The sequence below is a fragment of the Xenopus tropicalis genome, chromosome 1 (assembly GCF_000004195.4).
Source record: "Xenopus tropicalis strain Nigerian chromosome 1, UCB_Xtro_10.0, whole genome shotgun sequence".
Taxonomy (NCBI): domain Eukaryota; kingdom Metazoa; phylum Chordata; class Amphibia; order Anura; family Pipidae; genus Xenopus; species Xenopus tropicalis.
In genome coordinates, this window is record NC_030677.2 from 168,084,482 (window position 1) to 168,111,819 (window position 27,338).

The 27,338-nt window shown below is 38.9% G+C and overlaps 1 protein-coding gene across 1 annotated transcript; it reads left to right on the forward strand.

Annotated features, from left to right (window-relative positions):
- Nucleotides 1–785: 785 nt before the first annotated feature.
- Nucleotides 786–27,338, forward strand: c5orf63 (chromosome 5 open reading frame 63). Its single transcript, XM_012968280.3, has 4 exons — nt 786–877; nt 11,677–11,784; nt 17,756–17,812; nt 26,509–27,338. The coding sequence occupies exons 2-4, from the start codon at nt 11,677–11,679 to the stop codon at nt 26,677–26,679; spliced, it is 336 nt and encodes a 111-aa protein (XP_012823734.1). The 5' UTR covers nt 786–877; the 3' UTR covers nt 26,680–27,338.

Here is a 27,338-nt window from a genome sequence, read left to right on the forward strand (position 1 = left end):
TTTCTATGGGGGCACTGTGTATTGGGGGTACTGTCTATGGGGGCATTGTGTATGGGGGTACTTTCTATGGGGCCACTGTGTATGGGGGCTACTGTCTATGGGGCAATTGGGGGCACTGTTTATGGGGTCAATTGGGAGCACTGTCTATGTGGTCAATTGGGGCACTTTCTATGGGGGTACTGTCTATGGGGGCCATTGGGGGCACTGTGTATGGGGGGACAAAACTGGTACATAATTATAACTCACTTATAACTGACTGCCTTCTCTCTATATTTGTATTTTATATGTAGGAGTTGCTATGTTGTTTTCCTTAGGTAGTACAGTATGAGTATATAGCACATTTTGTGTCTGATCCCACCATTTCCACCAACTATATAAAAGGAGTATTGTTTGAAAAACAAATGGGGTGTGGTAACTGGGGCGTGGTCAAAAATTGCAGTGCAGTGCGGGCCAAGTCTTTTGTCCCTCTTTTCAGTACAGTATGAAACTGTAATTATCCCAAAACCCTCAGAAATGTTACAACCGTTCCCATTGGATCACTAAGGGCCATTCCAGTAAGATCATTTACCAGGGCTACTCCTTGATGTGGAACTTACAAAGTATTAACTAACATTCTACCATTGTTTAACAATGCACTTTTTGAGATGCCATTATTTCATCTGCAGATTTTAGCGCTTTACTTTAAATAGTCGCCTTCTACGGAAACCTTTTGCAACACAAAAGAACAAACGATTCTCATTTTGATGCCGGAACAGTGAACCGCGCTAATTTCGACACCAGGGGGCAGTGCGGCCCTGATTATATTAACAGGAAGAAGCCTGAAAATGACTTATGCACTTGGCGTCTGCGCAGTGGCATTTCCGGCACGGGAAACACGGTGGGTGAAGGTGGGAGAGCTGTGCCGGTAGCGGGGTTGTGCATGGATTCTGCATGTTACTCTCTTATACAAGGAGCAGTGTAGCTCCATGTTTGCCCTATAACTGCGCAGTTGGCTTAGTTCCTCGAACAGGCTTGGAAGTCTCTGCACTGTACCTGCCATAAGGACTTGGCACAGCATTGGCATGTGGGTAGGAGTCCAGGTGGCACAGCCTGCGGGGTGGGGGGGGGGGTTCCCTAAACGTGTATGGCGGGGACGTGATTACTGCAGCGCAGTTAATTATCCTTCTTATCTGTAGGAAACCAGGAAGACCCTTAATCCAAACAAATCCCCCCAGCAGCTTGGGCAGAGTTTGGGTGGATTGTGGGTGGGTTTAGGCACAATAGGGCATGACTAGACTAGATCAGTATAGTCCTACTGCCTTGTGCTTGGGCACTCCAGCCAGGGGCCAGCTGACCTCTGAGTTAATAATGAGGGCCCTTGGGTAAAGGCTCCTGTTATCTTAGTAGTAGATCTGAGAGCAGCTTATGTTTGTGTCCCTCTCAGTTCCCCTCTATTCACACATACTCTACTTCCCATGTTATTCCAGTGCTTCCAAAATCATCAGATGCTATCTATATAATGCTATTGTGGCATAACCTAATCCTGCTCTTAATCAGTGTTATTGGGCATTAGAGGTTGCTAACACTTTGGGGAGCATTAGCCCAGCAGCATGGTGACCCCAGAGAACACTTCAACCTGTTTCCCTCCCTCAAATATTGCACTACAATCCTGAGCTCACTGGATCATTTGAAGGTGGTGTGGGAGTTGTAGTACAACAACAGCTGGGGGCTACCAGTTGAATATTGATTCCTGTTGTAGAATATAGTTTTGTGTGGCACAGGAACATCTCTTCAATGGCACCGGCATGAAAAGCTCATTTGGTAATAAAGCAGGTAGATCGCTATGACAATAACCATCATTTTTAGCTTTAGGCGAAATGCACTGGGGTGCACAGTAGGATACATTGTCCACCAAGGCAGGCTTAGGACACAGGGAACTGTAACAGCTGGAACGTCAGAAAAGTATTGGGTTTTAACTTCAGCTGCTGTGGAATTCTTTCTGTGGAGGCTGCCAGGCAGCCCGTAGTTGTGCGGTTCAACTGCTGCAGTTAGGCATAAGATATTTCATACTTGTAAGTGAATCATCTACGTGGTGTGAGAGGAATGCAGAACAACTCCCAGCTGTACAGGGCACTCTCCTGCTCTGTGTTGTGCCTTCGGATCATATACAAATTACAATTCTTACTCTTGTAACTGTCCCAGGCAGCTGCAGCATTATTTGGATGATGAAAAGCAGTGCATACAATTCCATAGTGATTCACTGGCCTTGGTGTCTTAGAATATCAATCCTGTTACCCTAGTGGGAGTGCAGATCTGCCTCACATACCAGGACAATAAGTATATAACAATATAGCGCTATTTGTACAGCCCTTACATTAACCCATCATGTACCAAATAGAGACTATCTTCCTGTCCACAAGGGAAGTCCCTCTGGCTGTTAGTAACATTGTTAATACTGCAGCCTCACAAATCCAGGGTCATTTATATTTAGCATAAATCCCTGTTTATATAACATTCCTATATATATTATATATATATATATATATATAATATATATGAATCCGATACAGCCAGGTGGTTTATTAAAGGGGAATGCTGGCTTCCGAATCAAAATTTGTTAAGGAGCCCCACACAACACAAAAACCCCTAATATCTATCACTAATCTGGTCTTTTAAAAGTATGAATAAATACAATTTTGATATGCTGAAATCCAGCTGCAAAACAGTTCTTTCTGTGTCAGTTTTCCTTCTGTTTTGAAATTCTAATGGGGAGGAGGAATTAAAGCATTGATGTTATAAATTGTAACAACTTCTCCACAGCTTACAAACAGCTTATTATTCAGGAACATAACCCACAATGCATTGCACTTTGATGTACCTTTGCTTATTGACAACACGTGTGCAGGGGATTGTGGGATGTAGAGGATGCAGGCTAAAGGCAGGCTAAGGAGAGTTGACTATTGTTATATTTAATTTGAGTCTCAAAATAGTCAGCCAGATCAGCAGGGGGGCAGGCATAGGTAACTGCTCCAGACCATATTATTACATTAAACATAATGAAAAGGCTGCATATTTTTTAATTGATGTATATTGAAATTATGTTTGCTTTTCCAAAAGCTTAAGTTGTGTTTTTGCAGAGTTCCCCTTTAAATATGCACACTGCAAAGAAAAAAAACACTCAATACTGTTTTGTAGTTGGTGTAGAGAAAAACAGGTATGTTGTATGCAGTGCTAAGGGTTGTCCCAGTTTTATGGATATATCTTCAAGGGTTTAGTAGTAGTATAAAAAATACCTTAGGCAAGGGACTTTTTTGTTCATGCCCCTCATATTCTGATATTTGGTGTGTCCAGGCCTAATAAATGCAAGGTGAACCTCATCCAGACTCATGAAATGATTGATCCTTAATGTAAAAAATCCTACAAATCCAATTTTGCAGTGTTGCGGGTGAAACTCCAGGTTAATTGGATGTTTAAGATGTGCATTAAATTAAATTTAGAATGTTTTCATTTACATCTCATTTACATTATCTGGTCAGTTCAGCTGATATGTCCAGAAAGGCAGTGTTAATAAACTATGCACCCAGTCTTGGCCTTTTAATAGTATCACTTTTTCTTTATAACCTTATGGCCTAATCTGCAAACTAAATTGGGAGAGAATATTTTCTGGGAAATGTCAGTGAGTGGAAGTGTACCTTCTGTAAGTTGCCTCCTTCCCATTACAACTCCTATAGCCAGGACCCTCTACCCCGGGTTGATTTTTAGCAGCAATTTTAACACTGCCAGCCCTAAACCAAGAGTGAAGACACTACAATTTCAGATGTACCTATTGCAGTTGGTAGTGTAACTCAGAAACTCACAAGTATGTCTAGTCAGAGCTAATCCAAATTTGGGCACATCTGTGCCATGGGAGGTGCTCTTGGATTTTTCCCCTTTCCCTTTTTAAGAACCCATATTGCACTGGCTTTACAGGCTCTGATATCACTGTCTGTACTGCCATACCCTGCCTCCATGTTTAAAACTCACATACAAATTTGCTTTTTGCTACAGTCCCTCAGTCTCCACATTGCCCCTTCTGTCCCTCTAATGATTTATGCGTGTTCTGATGAGACATGGCAGCAGAGATCAGACTCGCAGGGCTGCTCCTGCCATGAGCCTAGCTGAGAACCTTGCATCAGGTGGCAGTAAATAGCCAATTGCCAAGGGCAGCAAAAAGCCCCTCTGATAACTTTTAGAGCCAAATTTTGTTTTTTTAATTGTAATTCGGGTCTTTAAGTGCATCTGCGCTAGCAATATGGCACCACATTGACCTGCTTCGACAAAGGTAAGTGCAGAGCGGGTGAGTGGGGGGCAGCATCAGCCCCAGAATCATCCCTGAGTATACAAGTTGCCTTTTATATTTAAAAAAATTGCAATACAATTGGAGAAAAGAAATCTGTGTTTTTGCATTTATTCCCATTCCTAAGTCTAGAATTCTGGTGATGTATGCCACGGCGCAATGTACCAAACCAGGCGCTATTATAAAAGGCAAAAGAAGTGCACCATGTGAATTAATTAAGCTCCATGTTATATTCTATAAATAGTCTATTGTCAGTATAATATCACTTGGACCATGAATACCCATGAAAGGAGCATTGTGTATCCAGGTTCTGCAGAGCTGGCACTTTGCCTTGATCCAGAGTTTGACACTAATTCACCTTCACTTCAAGGTTGTTGTAAGCCATTTCTAAGAGTCCTCTCTCCATGTGCCAATGCCCCTGTCTCAACTGTACTTGAATCAACTCCTTTATCTTTAATAAGCAGTGTGCTTTTGTGCTCTAACATTCTGCCGTCTCTTGGTCTGTATTAACAAGCAGCAGGTTTTAAATCTTTAAAAGCCCAGTCTTCCAACAGCGCTCACATTTTGTACCAAGTTTAAAAATGCTTGAAGCAGAAAAAAGCAAATGTTGCATCTATTCTGCTGCCTTCATGTAGAAATACAAGAGGGAAAAGTATCTAATTTTCAGGCATGAATTGTGAGGGGTAAAATGTACAAATTACTGAGCAAGTGCAAGAAGGATAAATAATGAAACAGCATTTAGTTATGTATTACCCACCCTTGGTGGTCACAGTGTTTAAAACTTCCTGTTTTTAGCAAGTTGTTGATAGGATATCCCATGGAAGTGATGATTTTGGGATTTTGCAGTTCAGTGTGAAAATCATAGGTTGTAAATCATAGGTTATGCAAAAAGAAAAAAAAAAAGATGTTTTCAATATAGTTAGCCAAACATGTAATCTAGGCTGAAGTGAATAAATATCTAACAAAATAGCCAGAACACTACTTCCTCCTCTCTCTGTTCACAACTGCCCAGTTAACTTGCTTTTGATCCTGAGCATGCAGGTCAAAATGAAAAGTAAACACAGGGGGTGTATTTATTAACATTGGAGACACATCACCAGCGATGTGCCCATAGCAACCAATCAGCAATTAGATTTGAACGGTCACCTGCAATTTAGAAAAGGAGAGCATGGATTGGTTGCTGTGGACAACATTAAAGGCGAAAGAAAGGTAAAAACTAAGTAAGCTTTATCAGGAAGGTCTATGTAAATACAGCCATAAGCACTTACAGAAACACTGCGCAGAGTTTTCTGTCAAAAAATTTGTTTTCTGTTTTCCTCTGCCAGACACGCAGCTCTCTGCTCTTTCCCCTCTCCTGCCTCCCCCTTCCCTCAAGAATGCTAAGAACTCACTCCCCCCTCCTCCTCCTTAGTAATGCGGATCTGAGCCAATCAGCAGGAAGCTTCCTCATAGTCTTACAAACTGAGCGTCTACACCGGTCTTGCTCTTTACACAGCTCAGCGTTTTTTGTTCCTGTTTGGCTTCTGATCATCTGAACGGGAGAATATGGGGAGACTTAAGGGCACTATTGAGAGAACTGAAGGTATGCCTGCAGCTTGAGATTAAGTCTTTATTAGCCTTTCCTTCTCCTTTTTATTGGGATGGTTGTCTCCAATGTTAATAAATATGCCCCTAACTGTACAGTTGTGTCTTATGTGCCCCCCCCTTCTAGTCACCTGACTAACAGGTTAGAGTTATACAAAGGAGGATGTTGGGTTTGGGTTTGTCCATTCTCTTCAGTCTTTATAAATTCCATTTTTGGTGAACTATCTCTATTGAAACTATTTTTTATTTTGCACAGCCTATCCCTTTAGACTGAACTTTTCCTTTAAAGCAGTGGTCCCCAACCTTTTTTGCACCAGGGTCCAGTTTCAAGCAAGACAATTTTTCCAAGGACCTGGCAACTAGTGCATAGTATATCATTTAATTATTATATATATATAATGTAAATGTAATTATTATGCACTTTATTATTAGTGTTATTATTACATACAGCTTAATAAGGTACTTTGGTCCTTGTTGTGATCAGTAGAAATCTTCCTGGGCTTCCCATAGCTGTTGTCATGGCTGTGTAACACATCAGGGAGTTGGGATCACAGGTAACTGGGACCAGAGGTGGGCCGGTTCAGCACAGCCCACGGCCCGGCACCGGTCCCCGGACCAGTGGTTGGGGACCCCTGCTTTAAAGGAACAGGAACACTAAAAATTTATAAGGAAAAAAATCCACCTCGTTGTGTACTGTGTTTTAAAAAGGGCAACGTGGCGACATGCATGCTCTAATGTACTAGCCGACTTTCTTTTCAAAACCAGAAGTTAGTTGCCCTGGCTTCACACTCTGGCCAATCAGTCTTTGGGATGAACGAATGGAGATATGATTGCCTATATTGTATTGTATTTTTATAGGACCACAAATATACACAGTGCATTAAAAGGCATAAAACACAAACAGGGGGTATAGTTTATATATAATAGGGAAAATAGATAAATCTGTGCTTAAGTGATAGGTGTTTTAATACACACTTGGGATGAGGTCCCCACCCTGAGGAGCCCCAATATTGTTGGACTTTGCCACCTGCCCCCAAGCTAGCCACCAGTGTGCAATTACAGATTGAAGCAAAATTACAATGCGTTCCATTGTAAAACACAAAGGAATCTTTGATTTTTATTTCCATTGAAGGTACAGCTTAGTGAAGTGCAGTGGGGGCTGGGTGGTAGGCCCTTGACTTGGGTACCTGGTGGGCCCTGGGAAATGCAGTCGAACTCTGCCTCTGGAAGATGATTTTTAAGGAGCTTTGAGTAAAGTTTGGTGTGGGAGCTTTCCTAATGCAAGGTTGTGAAGCATTCTAGAGACCAGGTGAAATCGGGGAGAAAGGTTTTATGCATGACTGTGCTGGACTGGTGAACTGTATTGTCAAGAGATTTTCCTGAGCTGCATGCATGGCCCAAGAGGAAGTGTATAGGGAAATGAGGGCAGATATATAAAGACTAGCAGAAGAATGCAGGCCTCTGAAGGACAAGATAATAATGCTATACTTAATATGCCACGTGACTAGAAGCCAGGACAAAAACTTTACATGTGAAGTGTTAGGCAGAGATTTAAATGTAGATGAGATGTGGGCAGAAGCAGTGAGGATGGAACATAGTGGGTGAAGACCAGTAAGTAATATGTTAGAAATCTAACCTGTAGTGAGGGCCTCGACCAGTGTCTTAGCTGTAAAGGTACTGAGTATTTTTGAAGTGTTTCTTAGAAAGAAATGTTCTTGTGTAAAATCCAGTGTGGGCTAAGAAATTGAGGGAGAGAGCTAGAGTGACACCTGCCATGGGAAATCAGATGTAGGGTGATATTGTCAACTGTAATGTTAAGTGGAGGGAGAAGGCCAGGTTAAGGTGGTAATATGAGTAGTCTTATCTTAGACATGTTTGGGCAAGCAGCCAACCAAGATGCTATAATAGTAAGGCATTGTGTTATTTTTACCTGAATAGCAGGACTGAGATCAGGGCAGGAAGGGAAGATCTGTGTCTTATCTGTGTAAAGATGATAGAAATTGAATGCTGTGATGCCTTAAGATCCAAATGGCACACCAACAGGGCAAGAGGTCTTGTTAGAAAGAGCTACAATGTATCTATGGAACATCTGTGGCTCCTATTTTCTTTCTTATCTGCCAGTGCCCCACATTTCTTAGTACTGGGTAACTACTCGATGCAGTGTAACAAAGGGTTTGGTTATGTGCTCTACTTGCTTTGCAAGGCTGGGTACAGGCTCATCTCAGGCTCATCTGACCAATAATATTTTGGCTTTCCCTGGTATTGGAGACTTACTCTGTGGTGCACTTGGCTAAACTCAAAACATGTACTACAGTTTTAGTGTGTATTAAACAACAACAGCACAGCTTCAGTATAAACAGAATTACAGTGGTGTGAAAAACTATTTGCCCCCTTCCTGATTTCTTATTCTTTTGCATGTTTGTCACACTTAAATATTTCTGATCATCAAACACAGTTAACTATTAGTCAAAGATAACACAAGTAAACACAAAATGCAGTTTTTAAATGAGGGTTTTTATTATTTAGGGAGAAAAAAAATCCAAACCTACACGGCCCTGTGTGAAAAAGTAATTGCCCCCTGAACCTAATAACTGGTTGGGCCACCCTTAGCAGCAATAACTGCAATCAAGCGTTTGCGATAACTTGCAACGAGTCTTTTACAGTGCTCTGGAGGAATTTTGGCCCACTCATCTTTGCAGAATTGTTGTAATTCAGCTTTATTTGAGGGTTTTCTAGCAGGAACCGCCTTTTTAAGGTCATGCCACAACATCTCAATAGGATTCAGGTCAGGACTTTGACTAGGCCACTCCAAAGTCTTCATTTTGTTTTTCTTCAGCCATTCAGAGGTGGATTTGCTGGTGTGTTTTGGGTCATTGTCCTGCTGCAGCACCCAAGATCGCTTCAGCTTGAGTTGACGAACAGATGGCCGGACATTATCCTTCAGGATTTTTTGGTAGACAGTAGAATTCATGGTTCCATCTATCACAGCAAGCCTTCCAGGTCCTGAAGCAGCAAAACAACCCCAGACCATCACACTACCACCACCATATTTTACTGTTGGTATGATGTTCTTTTTCTGAAATGCTGTGTTACTTTTACGCCAGATGTAACGGGACCCGCTCCTTCCAAAAAGTTCAACTTTTGTCTCGTCGGTCCACAAGGTATTTTCCCAAAAGTCTTGGCAATCATTGAGATGTTTTTTAGCAAAATTGAGACGAGCCTTAATGTTCTTTTTGCTTAAAAGTGGTTTGCGCCTTGGAAATCTGCCATGCAGGCCGTTTTTGCCCAGTCTCTTTCTTATGGTGGAGTCGTGAACACTGACCTTAATTGAGGCAAGTGAGGCCTGCAGTTCTTTAGATGTTGTCCTGGGGTCTTTTGTGGCCTCTCGGATGAGTTGTCTCTGCGCTCTTGGGATAATTTTGGCCGGCCACTCCGGTTCACCACTGTTCCATGTTTTTGCCATTTGTGGATAATGGCTCTCACTGTGGTTCGCTGGAGTCCCAAAGCTTTAGAAATGGCTTTATAACCTTTACCAGACTGATAGATCTCAATTACTTTTGTTCTCATTTGTTCCTGAATTTCTTTGGATCTTGGCATGATGTGTAGCTTTTGAGGTGCTTTTGGTCTACTTCTCTGTGTCAGGTAGCTCCTATTTAAGTGATTTCTTGATTGAAACAGGTGTGGCAGTAATCAGGCCTGGGGGTGACTACAGAAATTGATATTGAAATTGAAAATTGAAATTGATAAACCACAGTTAAGTTATTTTTTAACAAGGGGGGCAATCACTTTTTCACACAGGGCCATGTAGATTTGCAGTTTTTTTTCTCCCTTAATAACGTAAACCTTCATTTAAAAACTGCATTTTGTGTTCAATTATGTTATCCTTGACTAATAGTTAACGGTTTTTGATGAGCAGAAACATTTAAGTGTGACAAACATGCAAAAGAATAAGAAATCAGGAAGGGGGCAAATAGTTTTTCACACCACTGTATATAGCATTCAGTAGTCCTATTGACAGGCTAAAGATGTATCCGTACTGCAGATACCCATGATTCCTGTGGATATGCCTTTTCAGTTCAAACATTTACAGTTTTCAGCGTGTCTTGCCTAAGGCAGGCCACATTAATTTACTGACTCCTTGCATTTTCTACAACGTCAACTTTATGTGCCATTTTCAGGAGTTGGAACTGGAAATAATTTGTATATCTTTACATCTAAAAATATTGCATATCAGGCTTATTGCTTTGCAGTAAAATGTTTTGCAATGCTGAGTGCTTTTTGTCAAAATATATTTTTTTCTTATTTTAAAGCTTTCAGTGCAACACAATTAGTATTTTACACAAATGATGTATGTGTATGTGATGTATGTGTCTTATCTGTGGTTTGTTTTTAAAGGGGTTGTTTGCCTTTAAATTATATTTTAGTATGATGCAGCCATTGATATTGTGAAAAAATTTGCAGTGTAATTTTTTTTTGTGTGGTTTTTCGGTTATTCTGTTTTCTGTTCAACGGCTCTCTGGTTTGGTATTTTAGTAGTTATCTGGTTGCTAGCATTCAGGCAATCAGTTGAATGAGAGACAGGAATGTGAATAGGTAAGGGACTGAATAGGAAGTTAATTAATAAAATATTTAAAGAATAACAATAGCCCCACAGAGCAGTTGTTTTGCTGGGGTTAAGGACCCCCATTTGAAATCTGGAATGAGTCAGGAGAAGAAGACAAATAATTCAAAAACTATAAAAAATAAACAATGCAGATCAGCTGCAGAGTTTCTAGGAATAAGCCATTCTATAATATGCTACGGTGAACCACCCCTTTAAGCATTTGGACACGTTATGATCGAATGCAACAAAGCTTCTTTGACCATCCTCTCGTACATTTGAAAGTCAACAACTACTTGTCTGCTCTGCATTGTTTTATTTGGGAATGGAAAGCTACAACTTCTCATGTGCAGGAAGCAAATTACTTTTTTTTTTTTTTCGCATTAGCATGTACCAGCTGGAAAGTGCCAGTGATTGGTACTGTAGAAAGTTTTACAGGCCATTCCTAAACCAAATTCACATGTTGTGATGATCTTTTGGAATTTTCTCAATACAGTGAGGTAAAGAAATGCTTCCTGTGCTGATGGTGAAACCTTTTGCTGTTCTTTCTACTTCATATTTACATTATACTGCAATTCCTAGGTACAGATTACTTACAGGCACAGATGGCGTTGTTCTTTGCCGCATAAGCTTGTCTTTTAAATAATTTTCCTTTGCCAAAATCAGACTATTCTGCTCCAAACCTGTAAATTTGTCAGTAGCCTTTTGCATCAGTTATACTCTACCAAGCAGCTCTGCATGTGGGATTCTACTTTCCCCAAAAATGAGACTGCTTCATCCAGTGTAGGTTTGATTGTTGCATTCAAGCTGAGTCTGTGATATTCTGCACAGAGATACATATATTATTTTCTGTTTGATTCATCACGGATTACAACTTTGCCGTTGGCCTCTGTGCCCCTGAGTTTCTCTTCAGTAAGAATATCCAGCCTGACAGGAAATCATTCATTACATTGGCACTGCCATAAGCCAAGAGACTTGATTCTCCAGTTCTTAGATCATAGGTATTGCATTTATTAAAAAGGCACAAGTGTGAACCAAAACAAAAACTGTTTAATGGAAAAAAAAAAAGATTAGCTCTCTCCCTTTGTCTATAGTTGTATGCAAGACCAACATTATGCCTATTAAATGTGATTAACAAAAAGAAGTGCTCATAGATATGCATATATTTTTTCCCCAGATGTTACATTTAAGATGTTATCAAAAAGCACAGACTGCCAGATTTCTCATGCTGAAAAGGCTTTTTATGTCTGAGAAGGAAAGACCAGTGATGACTTTGTTCACAAAGGTAAGTTGACTGTTTGCCAGTATTTGTTTGCATACTTGGTTTCTCTTGGTGTCTTATGAATGCAACAAAGTGTCATTAACATGCTGGTGAGTCTGGAAGGATGCTAAAAGCCTCCCCTACAAATTCTGCAAGAGAACCAGATTCTGAGGTTGAGAACATGTTTGGACTCAATGAAGGAATGGTAGGAGTGCTAGAACAGGAATTCCCAAATACATAGTCGGGTACAGGCAAAGGTCTGGGCTAGTGGCAGTCAAACATGGTCAGGAAACAGGCTGAGGTTGGTACAGGCATTGAACAATTGTATTCAAAAGTCAGGCTGAGGATCAGGGACCAGAGGGCACGAGTATAGCACAGACCAAGATCACTTCGCAAAAGGACTGCAGGCCTCAGCGGCTTTAAAAATGCATCACCCATGCGTGGAGGAGGGAGCGCTTCAAAACGCCCACACGCAAATTATGATGCACAGCAGTGCGGGAATGCAATCTAGAGGCACGAACAGGAATTTGCTGACACAGAGGCAGATTGCTCACGTATAAAGTAATACATAGATCATTTATAAAAACAATATCTAAACTGGGTGCAACATTGTGCATGCTTGAACACTCCATAAAAATACTTTTCTCATATGCTCTTTCCTTACAACTTCAGCATAGCACCAATGTGATTTTTCAGCCTGCTTTGATGAATCATCCTCCGTTGGGCACTAGTGCAAAGTAGTGCAGGGAACGCGGAATGGCACAGCCACGTGTGCTTTGGGAGTGCTGCCTTTTACACACATTAAGTAAGAAAAACTTGTGTGATTTACCAATGATAAGTTCAAATCTTAGTTCAAAGGAAGACTTGTCCCCCAAAACTTTATTTTGCTCTGTTACTTTCTTTGGCTGAAATAAATGGGTTACCTACCACTGAATTACATAGAGTTTGCAACTCTTGTTGCTCAACTTGATGCTATGCCCAACATCTCAGAAGAGAACACACAATTGAAAAGGGTATTGTGTGCCAATGTGTGGATTGTACTTGTGGGGTGCAGTAGTGATCATGTTATGTTTCATGATCTACTCACCTTTCTTATATTTCTTGAATTTTAGTCCCTATCTTTGTAGTAAAGTTTAGTGCAGTGCAGTAAGACCCAGTAAAACCAGGAAAGTAAATTGCTATGGGTTATTGCACTGTACCACATTTACCCACTGTTAGTAAATGGAATATCTTTTGTATTGCTCTAGTCCCATATCCTGCACATATGTAAAAATAGATCTTGTGTTACACTTTTTTACTTAGAAATATTTATCTGTAGATGAAGTATTTGATGGAAATCATACAACTTTAACAAAGAAACTTTTTACAAAGCTTAAAACTTTGAACAACATCCAACATCCTGTAGATTAAAATTAAACCTGGTTTGTTTAAAGGGAATTGATCTTTAGAGGACACTTGTTTCACAGAAGGATATCTCAAATTATAGACGATATGCACATGTCAACTTAATTCTAATTTCCCAGGATGAAAAAACACTGCAATTATAGAAACCATCTGTTGAGTACCCACAGAAAACTCTAAGCAACCATAAGTCTACATAACGGGCCCTGGGAATTTAAAGGAAATATCCCCTCTTACGCCTGACACAGCTTGAGACACTTCATAAAGAATATGGTACATAGAAGAACTTCTCACACGCCTTGCAAGGGATAGGTTTAGGAATAGATCATATGAGGGGATGCTGTTGATGTCTTTTGGATAAAAGCTAAAAATGACCTTGTAAAGAAAAAGCTTTCCTGGCCTTTTTATCTATCTAGTTGTAATACAGTTTGACGTGACAGATGGAGATGTGTTTGATGCTGCCTCCTGAAGGGATCAAGGCCTTTGATAAATGGACAGAGATGCACTGATCTCTCCACCTGTAATAAAAATAGATATTCAAATGTCGTTACACCCAGATTACATGAAAAAAGTGTAGGAATCCTGGCTTAAAAAACACAGAAATCCTAAATATGAATTTTAAGTATCCTAACAGCCTTTGTAAAACCTTTTGTTCTGGTTCTCAATTTCCAATACTTTGACTGCATCAGTTAAAGCTTTTGAATCTTAACAAATTAGCCCAACACTATGAATGTGAAAACAGCAACAGTTTTTAGAGTACTAATAGATCAAGAGTAAGCATTTTTAGCATATATATATATATATATATATATATATATATATATATATATATATATATAAGTAATATGAAAGCTGCACTGTACAATGTAGCCACTCAGGCTTCACATTAAGCCTTGCTGACTCCTCTCGGCTTTCATCTGCCTGGTCACGACTCCCTCTGCTCCTTGCAGTGGCAGGGGGCACCCCCAGCTCCTATGGGAGTTCCTTACACAGTCGGGCAACCTTCCTGCCCTGTGCCCTGCTCTGAGAGACCTTACTCAGTGACTCCTGGCACTTTTCTGGGTGACTTCTCACTTGGCTACCACTCCCTCTGCTCCTTGCAGGGGCAGGTGGCATCCCCAGCACCTCTGGGAGTTCCTAACACAGGTAGCCTTCCTGCTGTGTGCCCTGCTCTGAGAGTGACCTTCCGAGTCAAAATCAGTCTCCGACTCTCTCTAACCCTGTGTAATCACACAGCCCTTTTATTTGCTGCTCACCTGCAACCTAATCAGGCAGCTCCCTACAGCTGGCCAACTGAAAACATTATAGGGAGTTTGGAATGGAGGACCTAACACATTAACCCTCCATTCTCTATACTCCACACTCCATTTGGCTTTTCCTAAGCCAACATAAACCATTTGTATCCCACATTAAACACTGGTGGAAAATACACCAATAATATAATGATATAGCATTTAATTTGTTTCAAGTGTGCCTTGGACTTTCCTTGTCCTTTAAGTCTAAAGTTTTATGTTGACCATATATTTTTATTTGTGGCTCCTGTAGTGTCTCCTTTTGGATTTAAAGTTTGTATAGCTAGATTCAGGGAACTATGTTTTTTTTTCTACACATCTCCTTATGGCTGAAGAATTATCACAGTTCTTTCAGTACAAGGAGTACATTTTTCCATCGATGGTGTTCCCTTGGCGTTGCATGTGGACACCTTTACCATTGCTTTTAGGAGTTTCCTGGATAAAATTTATTTAATCCACCCACAACTGCTCAATGAATGCATCTAACTGTTGCACAGGTGAATTTTTGTGATATTTAATCAAAGTGCTATAACGGTTAGATAGCATCCATAAGTATCTAACCCACATGTGTCACACACAAGGCCTGCGGGCCAAATTACAGCCCTTCTGGCTGTTTTATGTGGCCCCTGGTGACTGTGCCTGACTGTATAGTATCTTAATAAAAAATTTGGCCAGAGATTTAGCCTGTGTTTTAGATTTTGGCACCCTTATGTGATTGAGTTTGACACCCCTGATCTGACCATACAGGTGTCTCTTTGCATTGCTATTCTTTCACTTTGTTCCCATTTATCTGCTGTAAGCAATGCCAATAGGGATCCTTGCCCTTGGAATGGATGCATGCGCCCAATATATTTCTGTCATTGTTTGCTACACGTACTGCATCTTGGGTAAATGTTTGGCGTTATTGAACAGTAATATATCTGAACATGTGGTGTACCCCAGCACAAATCTCTGCCTTTTCTTTTGGTGCCTTTCTACACTTGTCAAATAGATGCATGATAAAAAAGACTGCCTTTGCATCTCAATGCATTCTAATCATTCATTGACTTATAACTATAATGGGCTGTAATCAGAGGGAAATAAATTTGTTTTTCTACTGTCTGGGATGGAAATTTAAATAAGCTGAGCTGATTTGGCAGCACATGATAACACAGCATCGAAAGAAAAATTGAGTTTACAATGCTGTCAGCATTTTTATGCCTCTATAAATATTTTCTGTTTTAGAACACTTTAAGTCTTTGAATGATAAACACTTTGCCAAATACAAAATGCCATCAAACTGACTGTTCAGTTGAGCTTTCTTTCCACTGGAAAACAAGGCACTTTTCAACATTACCCTCTAATATTAACAATAAAGGCCAGGACCCTTTAATTATAAAATCCCCTTGTCTACTTCTTGCCATCTGCTCTAGGCATATCTGAGCAAATTTCTATTCGCTGAGATGCCAAAACTGGGGCCTTCACCTTGTTCTTGAACTGAATTGCTGGCAGCATTAAAACAGTGATGATCCAGCGGCAACAGCTCAGTGTCAGGTGTAGTGCCCTTGTCTTGTCATCCCTTGTCATCGACTTCTCATTTACAAAATATAAATAATGTTTTACCTACTATGCTTAACCAACTAAATTAATTAAAATGTTGGTAAGAATGTGACATACTATAACATACTAAATAATAACTTGAAGGTAAACTAACCCTTAAAGAAACATAAATTAAATGTAATGTACTTCTACCCTGCACTGGTAAGGTGAATGGCACATGAGGAGATTTGTTGCCCACAGTAAATCTGTGCTACTGCAGGTGTCAGTTCTTCTGAAAATGCCTACCTTTACACTTACCTTTGCATCGCCACAAGTAAAATACATTACCCGTGGAGGGTAAGCCAGATCACTGTGATTAATAGCTTTTACTTGTGGTGATCTTAATGTTATCTCCTTTTGCAGGAGATGTGTCGCCCACGGTAGCAAGGATTTAACTGCAGGCGACAAATCTGCTTGTGTGCCATCACCCTAAATGGCACAGGTAGCAGCATAACAGATAAGCTCTTTAAAGCATTGTTGTATTCTACAGAGCGTATCTGTTATCTGCTATGTAACCTGTGCCATTTAGCCCTATTTCAATTTAAATGGCTGCGCCAATGTCTACACAGCAGCTTATGTATATAAACTATAGTAGTTTCTAAAGCAAACACAAACCTTTTACCAGCGCGCACACACACATACAGAGTCATATATAGCAGGGAACTCACAGGGCTAAAAAGTGTAGTAAAAAAAAAAGAAGACGTTATTTGAACTTTTTGGTCTTCCTTGAAACTTTTGTCAGTGTCAAGAAAGACCAAAACGTTGGAATAACAAACAAACTTTATTTCTTTTTCACCATACTTTTAAGTCCTGCGCGTATCCTGCTTTATATGACAGTGTATGTATGTATGTGTATGTATGTATATATATATATATATATATACGGTATATATATATACGGTATATATATATATATATATATATATATATATATATATATATATATATATACGGTATATATATATATATATATAATATATATATACAGCCTTTTTATGGTTTACCATTCTTTCTGCAAATTTGCATCTATTTAGATTAGTGAGCAGGATCATATTGCTTGCCTCTGCTGAGGTATTCTTTATCAGGTAAACAGCAACATATTACTTTTTTCGGGTCACATGAGATGGCAATTCATTTCAGTCAATAGAGAATGTTTTGGTTAATGTAAAAAAGCAAATATGCAGAAGAAGCTGCTGTGTGCACGCAATATGTTATTTTCCTGTATCTCGCTGTCTGCTCAAGGAAAGGAAATTAAAGATGAATCATACTTATCAATAGGGTAAATATTCCCTTTACAGTATAAACATGAAAATATTTTATTGCTGTAAACACTATCCACCCTAGCCCAGAGTGAGAGAAATCTATTTGACAGAAACCTGGAGGGCTTTGGGAACAATAGAGCGTTTTTTTCTTGTATTATGTATCTTCTAAAAAGGCAGGGGCATAAAGGAGACCATGCGGTTGCAGGGGGCCCAGGAGTGTAGGGGGCCAAAAAAGGCAATTTCAATATTTCTTCATAGAATAGCTCAACTTTAGGGGCCCCAAATTAAATTTGGTGTGGGGCCTATTAACATCTAGTTATTGGAGTTTATGTCCTCACTGGTAATATGTCTAACTTTGGTAAATAATTGACACTTAAAACGGCATTTATTAATAACCATAAACTAATATATAAATGTATTATCAATGCTTGTTTATACAGAGATGCTGTTTTTTGTCCTTAGAATCCATGTCCTCTGTGTGATGAGGCAAAAGAAGCTCTTGCACCATATATGGACAGGGTAATGTATACATTTTGGGTCTTTTAAAATCCCGTGAGGCAGACTGAAATATTATCCATTTATAGTAAAGCTGGTCATACGGGGGCTGATATTGGCTTCTGACTAGCTCACTCCTACGTCTCATTCTATTAACCTATACTGAAGGATTTATAGTGTATTCCAATAATTTTCTAATAATAATATCTTTTTCATCTTGTGTGAACAAAAATTTTTGCTATCAGGCCTACATATGGTCCCAAGTGCGCTGCCATTAGCTAGCACTTATATGAAGACAAACACTAATTTCTTTCTGAAAAGGTTATAGCAGTCTAAGTTCATAGCTAAGTCACCAGTTTGGATTTGACTAATAAAAATTAAACCATATTTCTCTGTACAATGAGTCCCTGGAACACCAGGCTATAATCCTAGCTAGATCGCAGGATTAGGCTTTCACCTAATAGCACAAGTGCAACCCCTCAGCCATTGGAAAAAGTTTTGAATAACAAAGATATGAGAATTTCTTCATTTTTTTTTTTTATTTGTAGTTTTTTAATTATTTCAGGTTTTGTTCAGCAGCTCTCCCGTTTGAATTTTCAGCAGCTATTTGGTTAATAGGACACAAATTGCTTTAGCAACTGGGGTGTGGTTTCAATGAAAGACTGATATATGAATAGATGAGGGCCTGAATAGGAAAATAAGTACTGAAAAGTAGCAATAACAATAAAACTGTAGCCTCACAGAGCAATAATAGAAGGCAAATAATTCAAAAACTATAAGTAATAAGTAATGAAGACCAAAAGTTGCTTAGAACTGTTCATTATATAACATACTAAAAGTTAAATTAAAGGGGAACCACCCCTTTGATTAAAAAAATGGATTGTTTCCAAAATATCTACCTGCAGAGGTAGTGCTGCTTAGATCCTTAGGCCTCTGCTCTATGCCCAGGCCAGGGGCATCACCAGCACTACTTTTGCAGGTACATATATTAAAATGATCCTTTTTTTTTAAATTAAAACAAATGGCAAATATTTTTTCAGTCTTTATTTTTCTAAATTTAATGCCACTTCTGCTTTTATAGAATATCTGATCCCGAAGAAGTGTTAAAAGGGCAAAATCAAGTTTGTTTTCTAACTGGTCAAATGAATTCTTCCTTACAGACGTGGGTTGTGACTCTGTGAAATGGCCCATGTAATGTGAATAATAACTTGGCTGTTTGGTAATAGGTAGCATATAAAAACTTTATGCAATGTTTTTTAATCCATCCACGGACTGAAAGACTCGTGAAAGGAAAAAAATAGCTGAAGGAATAGAGGAAAATATTTTATAGAGTAGGCGTTTTTTATTTTTAATTCTAAAATTCATATGATCAAAAAGATAGCTGCAGCCATAAATTACTTTTATTAGTCACCACAAATAACTGCATCTGCCAGCATATCAATGTATGTTACAGCACGTTCCCATATTCTTGATGAACAGAAATCATTTCTGTGCATTTACTTATTATTGGCACAAACTGTTTATCTGATGACAAGTTTTAAAATTCTAGTACAGGTATGGGATCCCTTATCCGGAAACCCATTATCCAGAAAGCTCAGAATTACGGAAAGCCTGTCTCCCATAGACTCCATTTTAATCAAATAATTCAGAATTTTAAAAATGATTTCCTTTTTCTCTGTAATAATAAAACAATACCTTTTAATTGATCCAAACTAAGATATAATTTATCCTTATTGGATGCAAAACAATCCTATTGGGTTTAATTCATGTTTAATTTATTTTTTAGTAGATTTAAGGTATAGAGATCCAAATTACAGAAATACCCTTTATCCTAAACCTGTATCTGTAATATGCATTTAGCAACACTGATCCTCAATGGCTTTTAGATATAATGGGAAAGGAAAGTCATATTAACACACCCCTGCCACCTAGATGTGCGCTACTGATGTGCGGGTCAAAAAAATTTCTACTGCATCTGACCCTAACCCACACCTGAACGTATCCCACAGAATGTGGCCATTGTAGGATCTGCGCTCAACCTGTACCCACATCTTCCCAATCCGTACCCTATTTCCTATAGTGGGAATATTTGGGGTAAGAGTGGGGGAATATACCCATGGGTGCTGCCAATACTCTGTGCTTATTTATGACATGCTTGACAGATACAACCACTTCAGGTGGCCATACACGCTAAGATCCGCTCGATTGGCAAGGTCGCCAAACGAGCTGATCATCTCCCGATATCCCCACCTACAGGTAGGCGATATCGGGCTAATTCGGTTTCAAATTAGAATGACAGGTATAGGCGCAGTCGGTTCGCAATCCAACTAAATTTTTAAACCTGCCCGATTGATATCTGGCCGATTTCAGGCCAGCTATCGATCGGGCAGGCCATTGTTAGTGCCCATACAGGGGCCGATAAGCTGCCGAGTCAGTCTAAGGGACCAATATCGGCAGGCAAGACAGGAGGGAAGGAGAATTCATAGTGTTGCCCTGCAAAGTATTTTAAAATGTGGGTATGAGAGTAAAGTTAAAAAATATGGTGGTTAGGGTTGAAAACTTATGACATTGATAATAACAGAAGTGCTGCAATAGGCACTTAAGCTTTGCTTCCATTTAAGTAAATCTAATTTCTCTTTTTACTGGACATTAATTTTACATTTACCTTCCAATTGTACTTCCTTGTGTTCCTATTGTTATAATACATAAAAACCATGGATTTCCTGTAAAATATATCCTGTACCTGGCATAAAGAGGTCATCAGAATCAGTGCTTAGAGATTACATTTTTGTGTTGTGTGACTCTGAAACTTGTGTATTCTGATATCCTCATATCTTAGAACATTTATCATTTGCTTTGGAGTTCCATTAACTTTATAAAAGCGTTTGTTCTTCATCCTCATGACTTTATATGGTCATAAACCTCCTCAGTGACTTCTAATATCCTTATGTTTTATAGTAAGTGGATTTAAAGGAGACATATACCATTGTTTTTAACTTTATTCTAAATTGTAGCTAGTACTATGAAATTGAATAAAACAACTTTTATTTCTCACCTATTATTCAAGAACACTGTTCAATTGTTGTGAAACTGCTGAAGCCCCTCCTGTTTCCAGGGCTTCCGGCTAGCAGAAACAGGCTGACTGTAGCTGGGGCCGCCGGCTCTGGCTTCTTTCTATAGAGGAGTCGCATCTCCACTAGGAGAAAGCCTGGGGGTGGAGACATGGGCGGCGATTTTGATGACGTCATTTCGGCAGGCACGTCAGTCACACTTGGGTCCTGCTCTCCTCTGCTGCTCCTGGCCCCTCCCAGCCCTCCCAACTAGCATTGCAGTGCACATTCTGCCAGATTCTTTGCCTCTGTGACTCATAAATGCTGCTGTAACTGCCAATCTCTTTATAAAAGAGTCAAATCTTTTTCTAATACTTAGTAAAAGCAATATACAGTACCTAATGCTAACTAAATGTGTAACTGGTAACAGATACACAGGCAGGGGGGTGGGAGGGGTTTCCCTGCTACAGCAGAGTTCAGCCTGTCAGTCAGTGCTGTGACCATTTCCTGTGGGAGAATGAAGAGACACTCCCATCTCTCATTTCAGTTTAGCTTCAGAGGAGCGAAGATCTCTCTGCAGCTCTGATATAAAAACGATTTTAGCAGGTAAAATGCATTCAGATCATTTTTTTTCTGCAAGATTCCATAGGTTGAGAAAAGATGAATCATATAACTGAATATGAAGGTGATATGAAATGTCTCCTTTAAATATACATAATAAATTGTGTTAGATTGGCTACCTGAAATAACATCCTTTAGGCGGCTATATATACACTAAATAAGGAAGGTAACGAAATGTAAAGGCAAATAGAGCTGTATTTTGTTTTCTACATCTATATTTTGCATGAATTTGGACAGTAGCACAAATATCAGTTCTTGATTTAGCTTGGTTTAAATTCAGTTTGGGTAGATAACTTGGCGATGGGACTTTTTTTTTCCAATTTTCTTATTCTATGGATCATTTGTTTTTGTTTGCCTTTCTTTACTCAGTGCTGTTCCTCTGCCCCAGGAACTCTGCAGGAAAATGTCGGTCAGTTAAATGACAAGAGCCTTAACGGTTATTAATCTCTGTGTAAAGGCAAACAGCCACTTGTGAGCTCCGTGGACAGCATCTTTTTTTATTGCATATATTTGTTCATATTTGATAAGGTGAGCTACATGGCTGTTAAATCCACTTGCAATTATGGCAAATGGGGGCATTTTGCTTAAAGGCAAGTACAGAAGGTTATTTATACCGGTTGTTACTTTGTGTATTAAGGAAGCCATCTAGTGTTTATGAGGTGCCTGCAATAACTGACTGCAATATTTATTTGCAAATTTGTTTATTAAAATCCTGTATTAACAATAACGCCAAATTTAATCTAAATTGTCAGTAGCAAGCAAATTATTATAGTACAGGTATGGGATGCCTTATTCGGAAACCCGTTATCCAGAAAGTTCCGAATCATGGAAAGGCCATCTGCTATAGACTCCATTATAAGCAAATATTTCTAAGTTTTAAAAATGATTTACCTTTTCTCTGCATTAATAAAACAGTACATTGTACTTGATCCCAACTAAGATATGATTAATCATTAATGGAGGCAAAACAAGCCTATTGGGTTTATTCAATATTTTAATGATTTTTTGCATACTTAAGTTATGAAGAACCAAATTACGGAAAGATCCCTTATCCGGAAAACCCCAGGTCCCGAGCATTCTGGATAACAGGTCCCATGCCTGTAATTCGAAGATGACCACTTACATGCTTACTGACATATGAAACAAAATTCCCGGATGTATTCAGGTGGACCCCTTCCTCAGACAGGTCTTTGATAATAGTGTTTGCTGTAGGAATGGTACATTGTATATTTCCAATGATAAACAGAGTTGCCGTGATCAGCTGCAGGCACTATCTATGGTAGGTGCTCAAGAATAGATCATAGTGAGCCTGTGGAGCTGATTTATTAATACTAGACATATTTGCATTTTGTAAAATAATTTTTTACACTTCTGCCCTGCACTTTTCTAAATGGCTACAGGTCTCTGCGCTTTAGAAAGGAGCACAGAGACCTGTGTGAACCTGTATATAGGCATAGCATTTTGTGCCACTTGGTGCTCCAGCACTTGCATCCACAGTCATAGCCAATAAAATTGTAGCTTCCCAGAGCAATAGTTTTTTGGCTGCTGGGGTCAGTCACCCCCCATTTGAAAGTTGGAAAGAGTCAGAAGAAGGCGGCAAATAATTCAAAAACCATAAAATCTGAAGACCAGTTGAAAAGTTGCTAAGAAAAGGCCATGCTATAACAAACTAAAAGTTAACCTGAAGGTTAACCACCCCTAAAATGTTTCCTGCTGCCTCCTATTCTGTTCAGTGAGCATCACGTGAAAGTTCCAACAGTGGTGATTTGTAGGCAATTATCACCAGAAATGCATGCAGATAATGTGAGGTGATTCTTGCCTGGAATATGAGACAGGGTTATAATCACAGTGTTGGTATAACCCTTATTCCTATTGAATACAGGTGTTTAAAGGCAGTGACAGTGTATGAGAATTGCCCAATGTACAGTACTATAGGCCTTAGTCCTTCAATTGAAAGAAGTTTTTGTTGAGGAAAGGGCCTAGACAGTAGTCCAAAAAGTCACAAAAACATTAAAAGAAGTCTTGAAAAATATTACCCTGCAAATGTTTTGTATTGTGGCTTATGAACCATACCAACAATCTTACAAGACAAGAACTATTATGTATATTATTGACTTTGAAATCCCCAAACTCACAATTTTGGGCCCAACAATTGAGTCTTATGATTTTATACAGAACAAAACTTTTTAGGGCATGTGAGAGATTTCATTTATTGTGCTTATTTCAATAGAGTGTGATAAGTTTTGATCAGTCCACTGCAAATTACAAAATGAGAACTGATTGCTTGTTGCTGTACTGTATTAATAAATCAGCCCCTGTATAACATCTTCTCGCATACATGGCCACCTGCAGTGGCCCCCCTCCTCCACACCCTGAAACCACAGCAAGGACACCCCGTAGAATGGCCCTGGTCCTTCAGTACTGATGCTGAAAATGCATTGGTTTGCAGTAGGGTTGGCGGCTGTCGCAACTGTTGCCTAGACTTTTGGTCCTCTGCTCCCTGGTGGCAATTGAGGAATAGAAGTAAAGCGGCTGCCTACCCTGCTGCTCAGCTCTGCATTTTAAGTAAGAGTAGGGCTGTTCTGGGGGTGGTTCTTGCAGAAGGATGGTGGGTCCTTGCTTGCTGAGAGGTAAGGGGGTGGGGGTCCAGTGCAAGGCCCCCAATTAAAGTTCACCTTTTGTTCTCCTTTAAATAAAACTGTTTCCCTAAAACATATGCTATAATCCTCAAACTTTTCTTTTTAAAAATATTTCATTTTTTACAATCCTAATTAGCGCTGAACAGTTTTCTATTAATATATTCCATTTTTATAACAAAACTGCTTTGGAGGTTTCTTAGCCTTTTTTTAAGCTTTTCTATCTCAATCACTCAGCTAATTAATCCTTTTAAAGACCCAGAATCTGCAGTGATGTAAACAGCGGGTTTCAGACAGGATCTTGAACCTCTGTGGTCTAATGAATCTCAGCCATAAAGTCTGACAAAACTGCTTCTTTATACCAATTAGGAAGAATACTTAACTGTTTGATTACATTTCCCTATGCCAGCAGTATAACAATTATTGTAATATGTCATCCACTGCAAAAATATGGCCAATGCAAAAAATTATTTCTTTGCTGAAACAATTTATCCTTTGCAAAAATGTAATACCGCATACCAATTTCTTTTAACCCAAAGAAATGTTTAGCGACTCTAATGGCCCTGATTCCCTCTACCTGTCCAGAAAGGGCAGAACTGCACAATGGGGTTGGCAGCTGCCGTTTCTGGCATAGTTTCTTGTCCCCAAGGAGGTGGTACACTGAAAGCCAAGAACAGATCAGCTTCAAGAGTGCATGTTTCTATTCAGTTATCAGCACCAGGGACAGGCATAAATGAGACTATAAATTGCTTTGCCTTTACTGGTCTAGTTAGTTAGGGGGGCAGGGCTACTTGGGGGAAATGTAGAGGTCCCTGTGCATAGGTCCTTTGCAGCATTTTAGTTCTCTTGTGGTATTTAGGTAGATTGTCCTTCTCTTTCAACACCCTCAATTTTTGTGTTTTTTTTTTCTCTTTAGTAGCATCAGTAGAAATTGCTGTTCAGATTTCTTTCATGTGTTCTGTTCCAGGAATACAAAATAAAACATTTATAAATGGTATAGTTCAGGTATCTGTCGTCTTTTACAGGGAATTCTAGCAGCAGCATCTTAAAATGGTCACATACATATGTAACCATTTTGCTCTTCAATTTTTCTGCTGAATTGTATAGGGTGCTGTTTGCACCAAGAGCATTTTGTCAATAAAAATACATTCTTATACAAATTCTTATACAAAAATATTCCCATTACATAGAATGTCTCTACATATGTAGTTGTGGCCATATACACTAGTAAAAACATACAAAATACATATTTCTAGTAAAACAAAACACAGGCAAATTACTGAAACAATAAGCAGGTTTTAATTGGAGTCTATATACTGGTCTTTCTTCCTTATGTCCCCCTTCCACACACATAACATTTGACTGTAGGATTTATTTTACAAGATGAAAAGCTTCCAGCTTTGCTCCACAAGGCTGCATCATCCCTGACGCAGAGGATAATATCTGGCCTGCTATAGAGGATGCCCTCTAATATCCTCTGTGCTATATAGCAATAAACATGAACTAAGAACATACAAACATTTCCCAAAAGCTGCTATTAAACATTACAGATTCTTAACTGTTTTTTTACAGATGTATGAGAAATATAATTCTGTACTGATTCTGTGGCACAAAAATGATCAATTGATGTTTCTAGGGATTTTGTAGTTTTAAAATGAATTTTAAAAAAAGCACACATATGATAACTTCAGGTGATATGGTTATTCCTATTATCTTTCACCCTAAGCCTTCATTACAATAGGCCTCATATTCCCTTATTAACAACTGACAAACTCAAAAAGTCAATAAAACATAAGATTCTGATTGTATCATATTAACAGCCCCCCAAAAATTAGGGGGGGGGGGTAGTGAGTAAAAACTCACAGTTGCTTATATATCTGCAATACAGTTTTCCTCAAATGAGTGATAGAGTAGCTGATGCATTTCATATTGCATTGCAGATAAATTGGGTTATTGAGAAACATCGTATTTTACTGTTATTGAATGGTTTGTTATTGCTTTATTTCACTTAAATTGACAAACTGTATGTTACACGTTAAAGGTATGTAAGAATTTTTTTACTTCCTGTTACTATTGCATAAAATCAACCTGGGTAATTTATATTTATATATTTTACAGGGGTTTAAATTAAATTGTGTTTAATGAAAGCAGAATAAAGTAAAACATTAATTTACAAATACCTTTAGTACATTAATTATATGCAAGATGAGTGCTTGAGCAGGGTCCTATCCTATATTGGTTAAGCTTCAAGCTGAGTATCTAGTACTTAATACCTCATTACAAAAATATCGGTGCTATATTTGCATAATTGGATATGGTACAGACAATTACACAAATGTACAAGTTGCTGTGCTTATTTATTATAAGGAGGTTTAGAATTCTGACAGATTGCTCATTTTACTCTCTGCGTTAGTTTGTTCTAGAGCAAGTGGATATAACTCAGCCGGAGAATGCAGCCTGGTATGACCGATATAAGTACGACATTCCCGTTTTTCATCTGAATGGACAATTCCTAATGATGCACAAAGTAAACATTAAGAAACTAGAAAAGCACCTTGGTAACCTGGAGCAACAAAATAAATAACATTGACAAAACGGACACTTTTCTTTACTCTTGTCTCTTTGAAACTAGAAATTCTTAGTGCTTCATGAGTGATGTGCATTAGTCTGGTTAAACTCTCCTAGTTTTCTAAACGCTTGGAGTTTTCCTCTAAAAAAGAAGTATCATTCCATGACCATCATTATTCACTGATACAACCACAGAGAAACAACAGCCGAAGGTGGGCCTAGACAATATTTTAGCTACTTTTAATGCTATTTATGTACAGTAAGAATACAGTTTTTTGGCCGATGTCATGCACAACTGGAATTATATCATTTAAATCCAAAGATTGCTTTGCATTATTAAATTATTAAAAAGATATTTAGCAGACAACATATAGGCAAGGTCAAGTTCCTCTTAGCCCAAGAGACCTGCATCAAATACATAATACATGCCAGTTACATACTAGTGACAAAATAAGAAGGAAGCCAGTCAGAGGCCAACAACTAGGGTAGTCTTTCCCTAATCCCTTTCCCTTGTAAATTGTTCCTGTTCTCACCAGGCTAGCGAATGAAGGAATGCATGTAGGCTTGTAAAGATGTCAAAAATATTTATTATTCTGGAGATATTCTGTCATAAAAAGAAGTCCCTTGTGCACCTCTGTTTTATTGCCCTCCATCTGTAGATTGGAGATTCCCAGT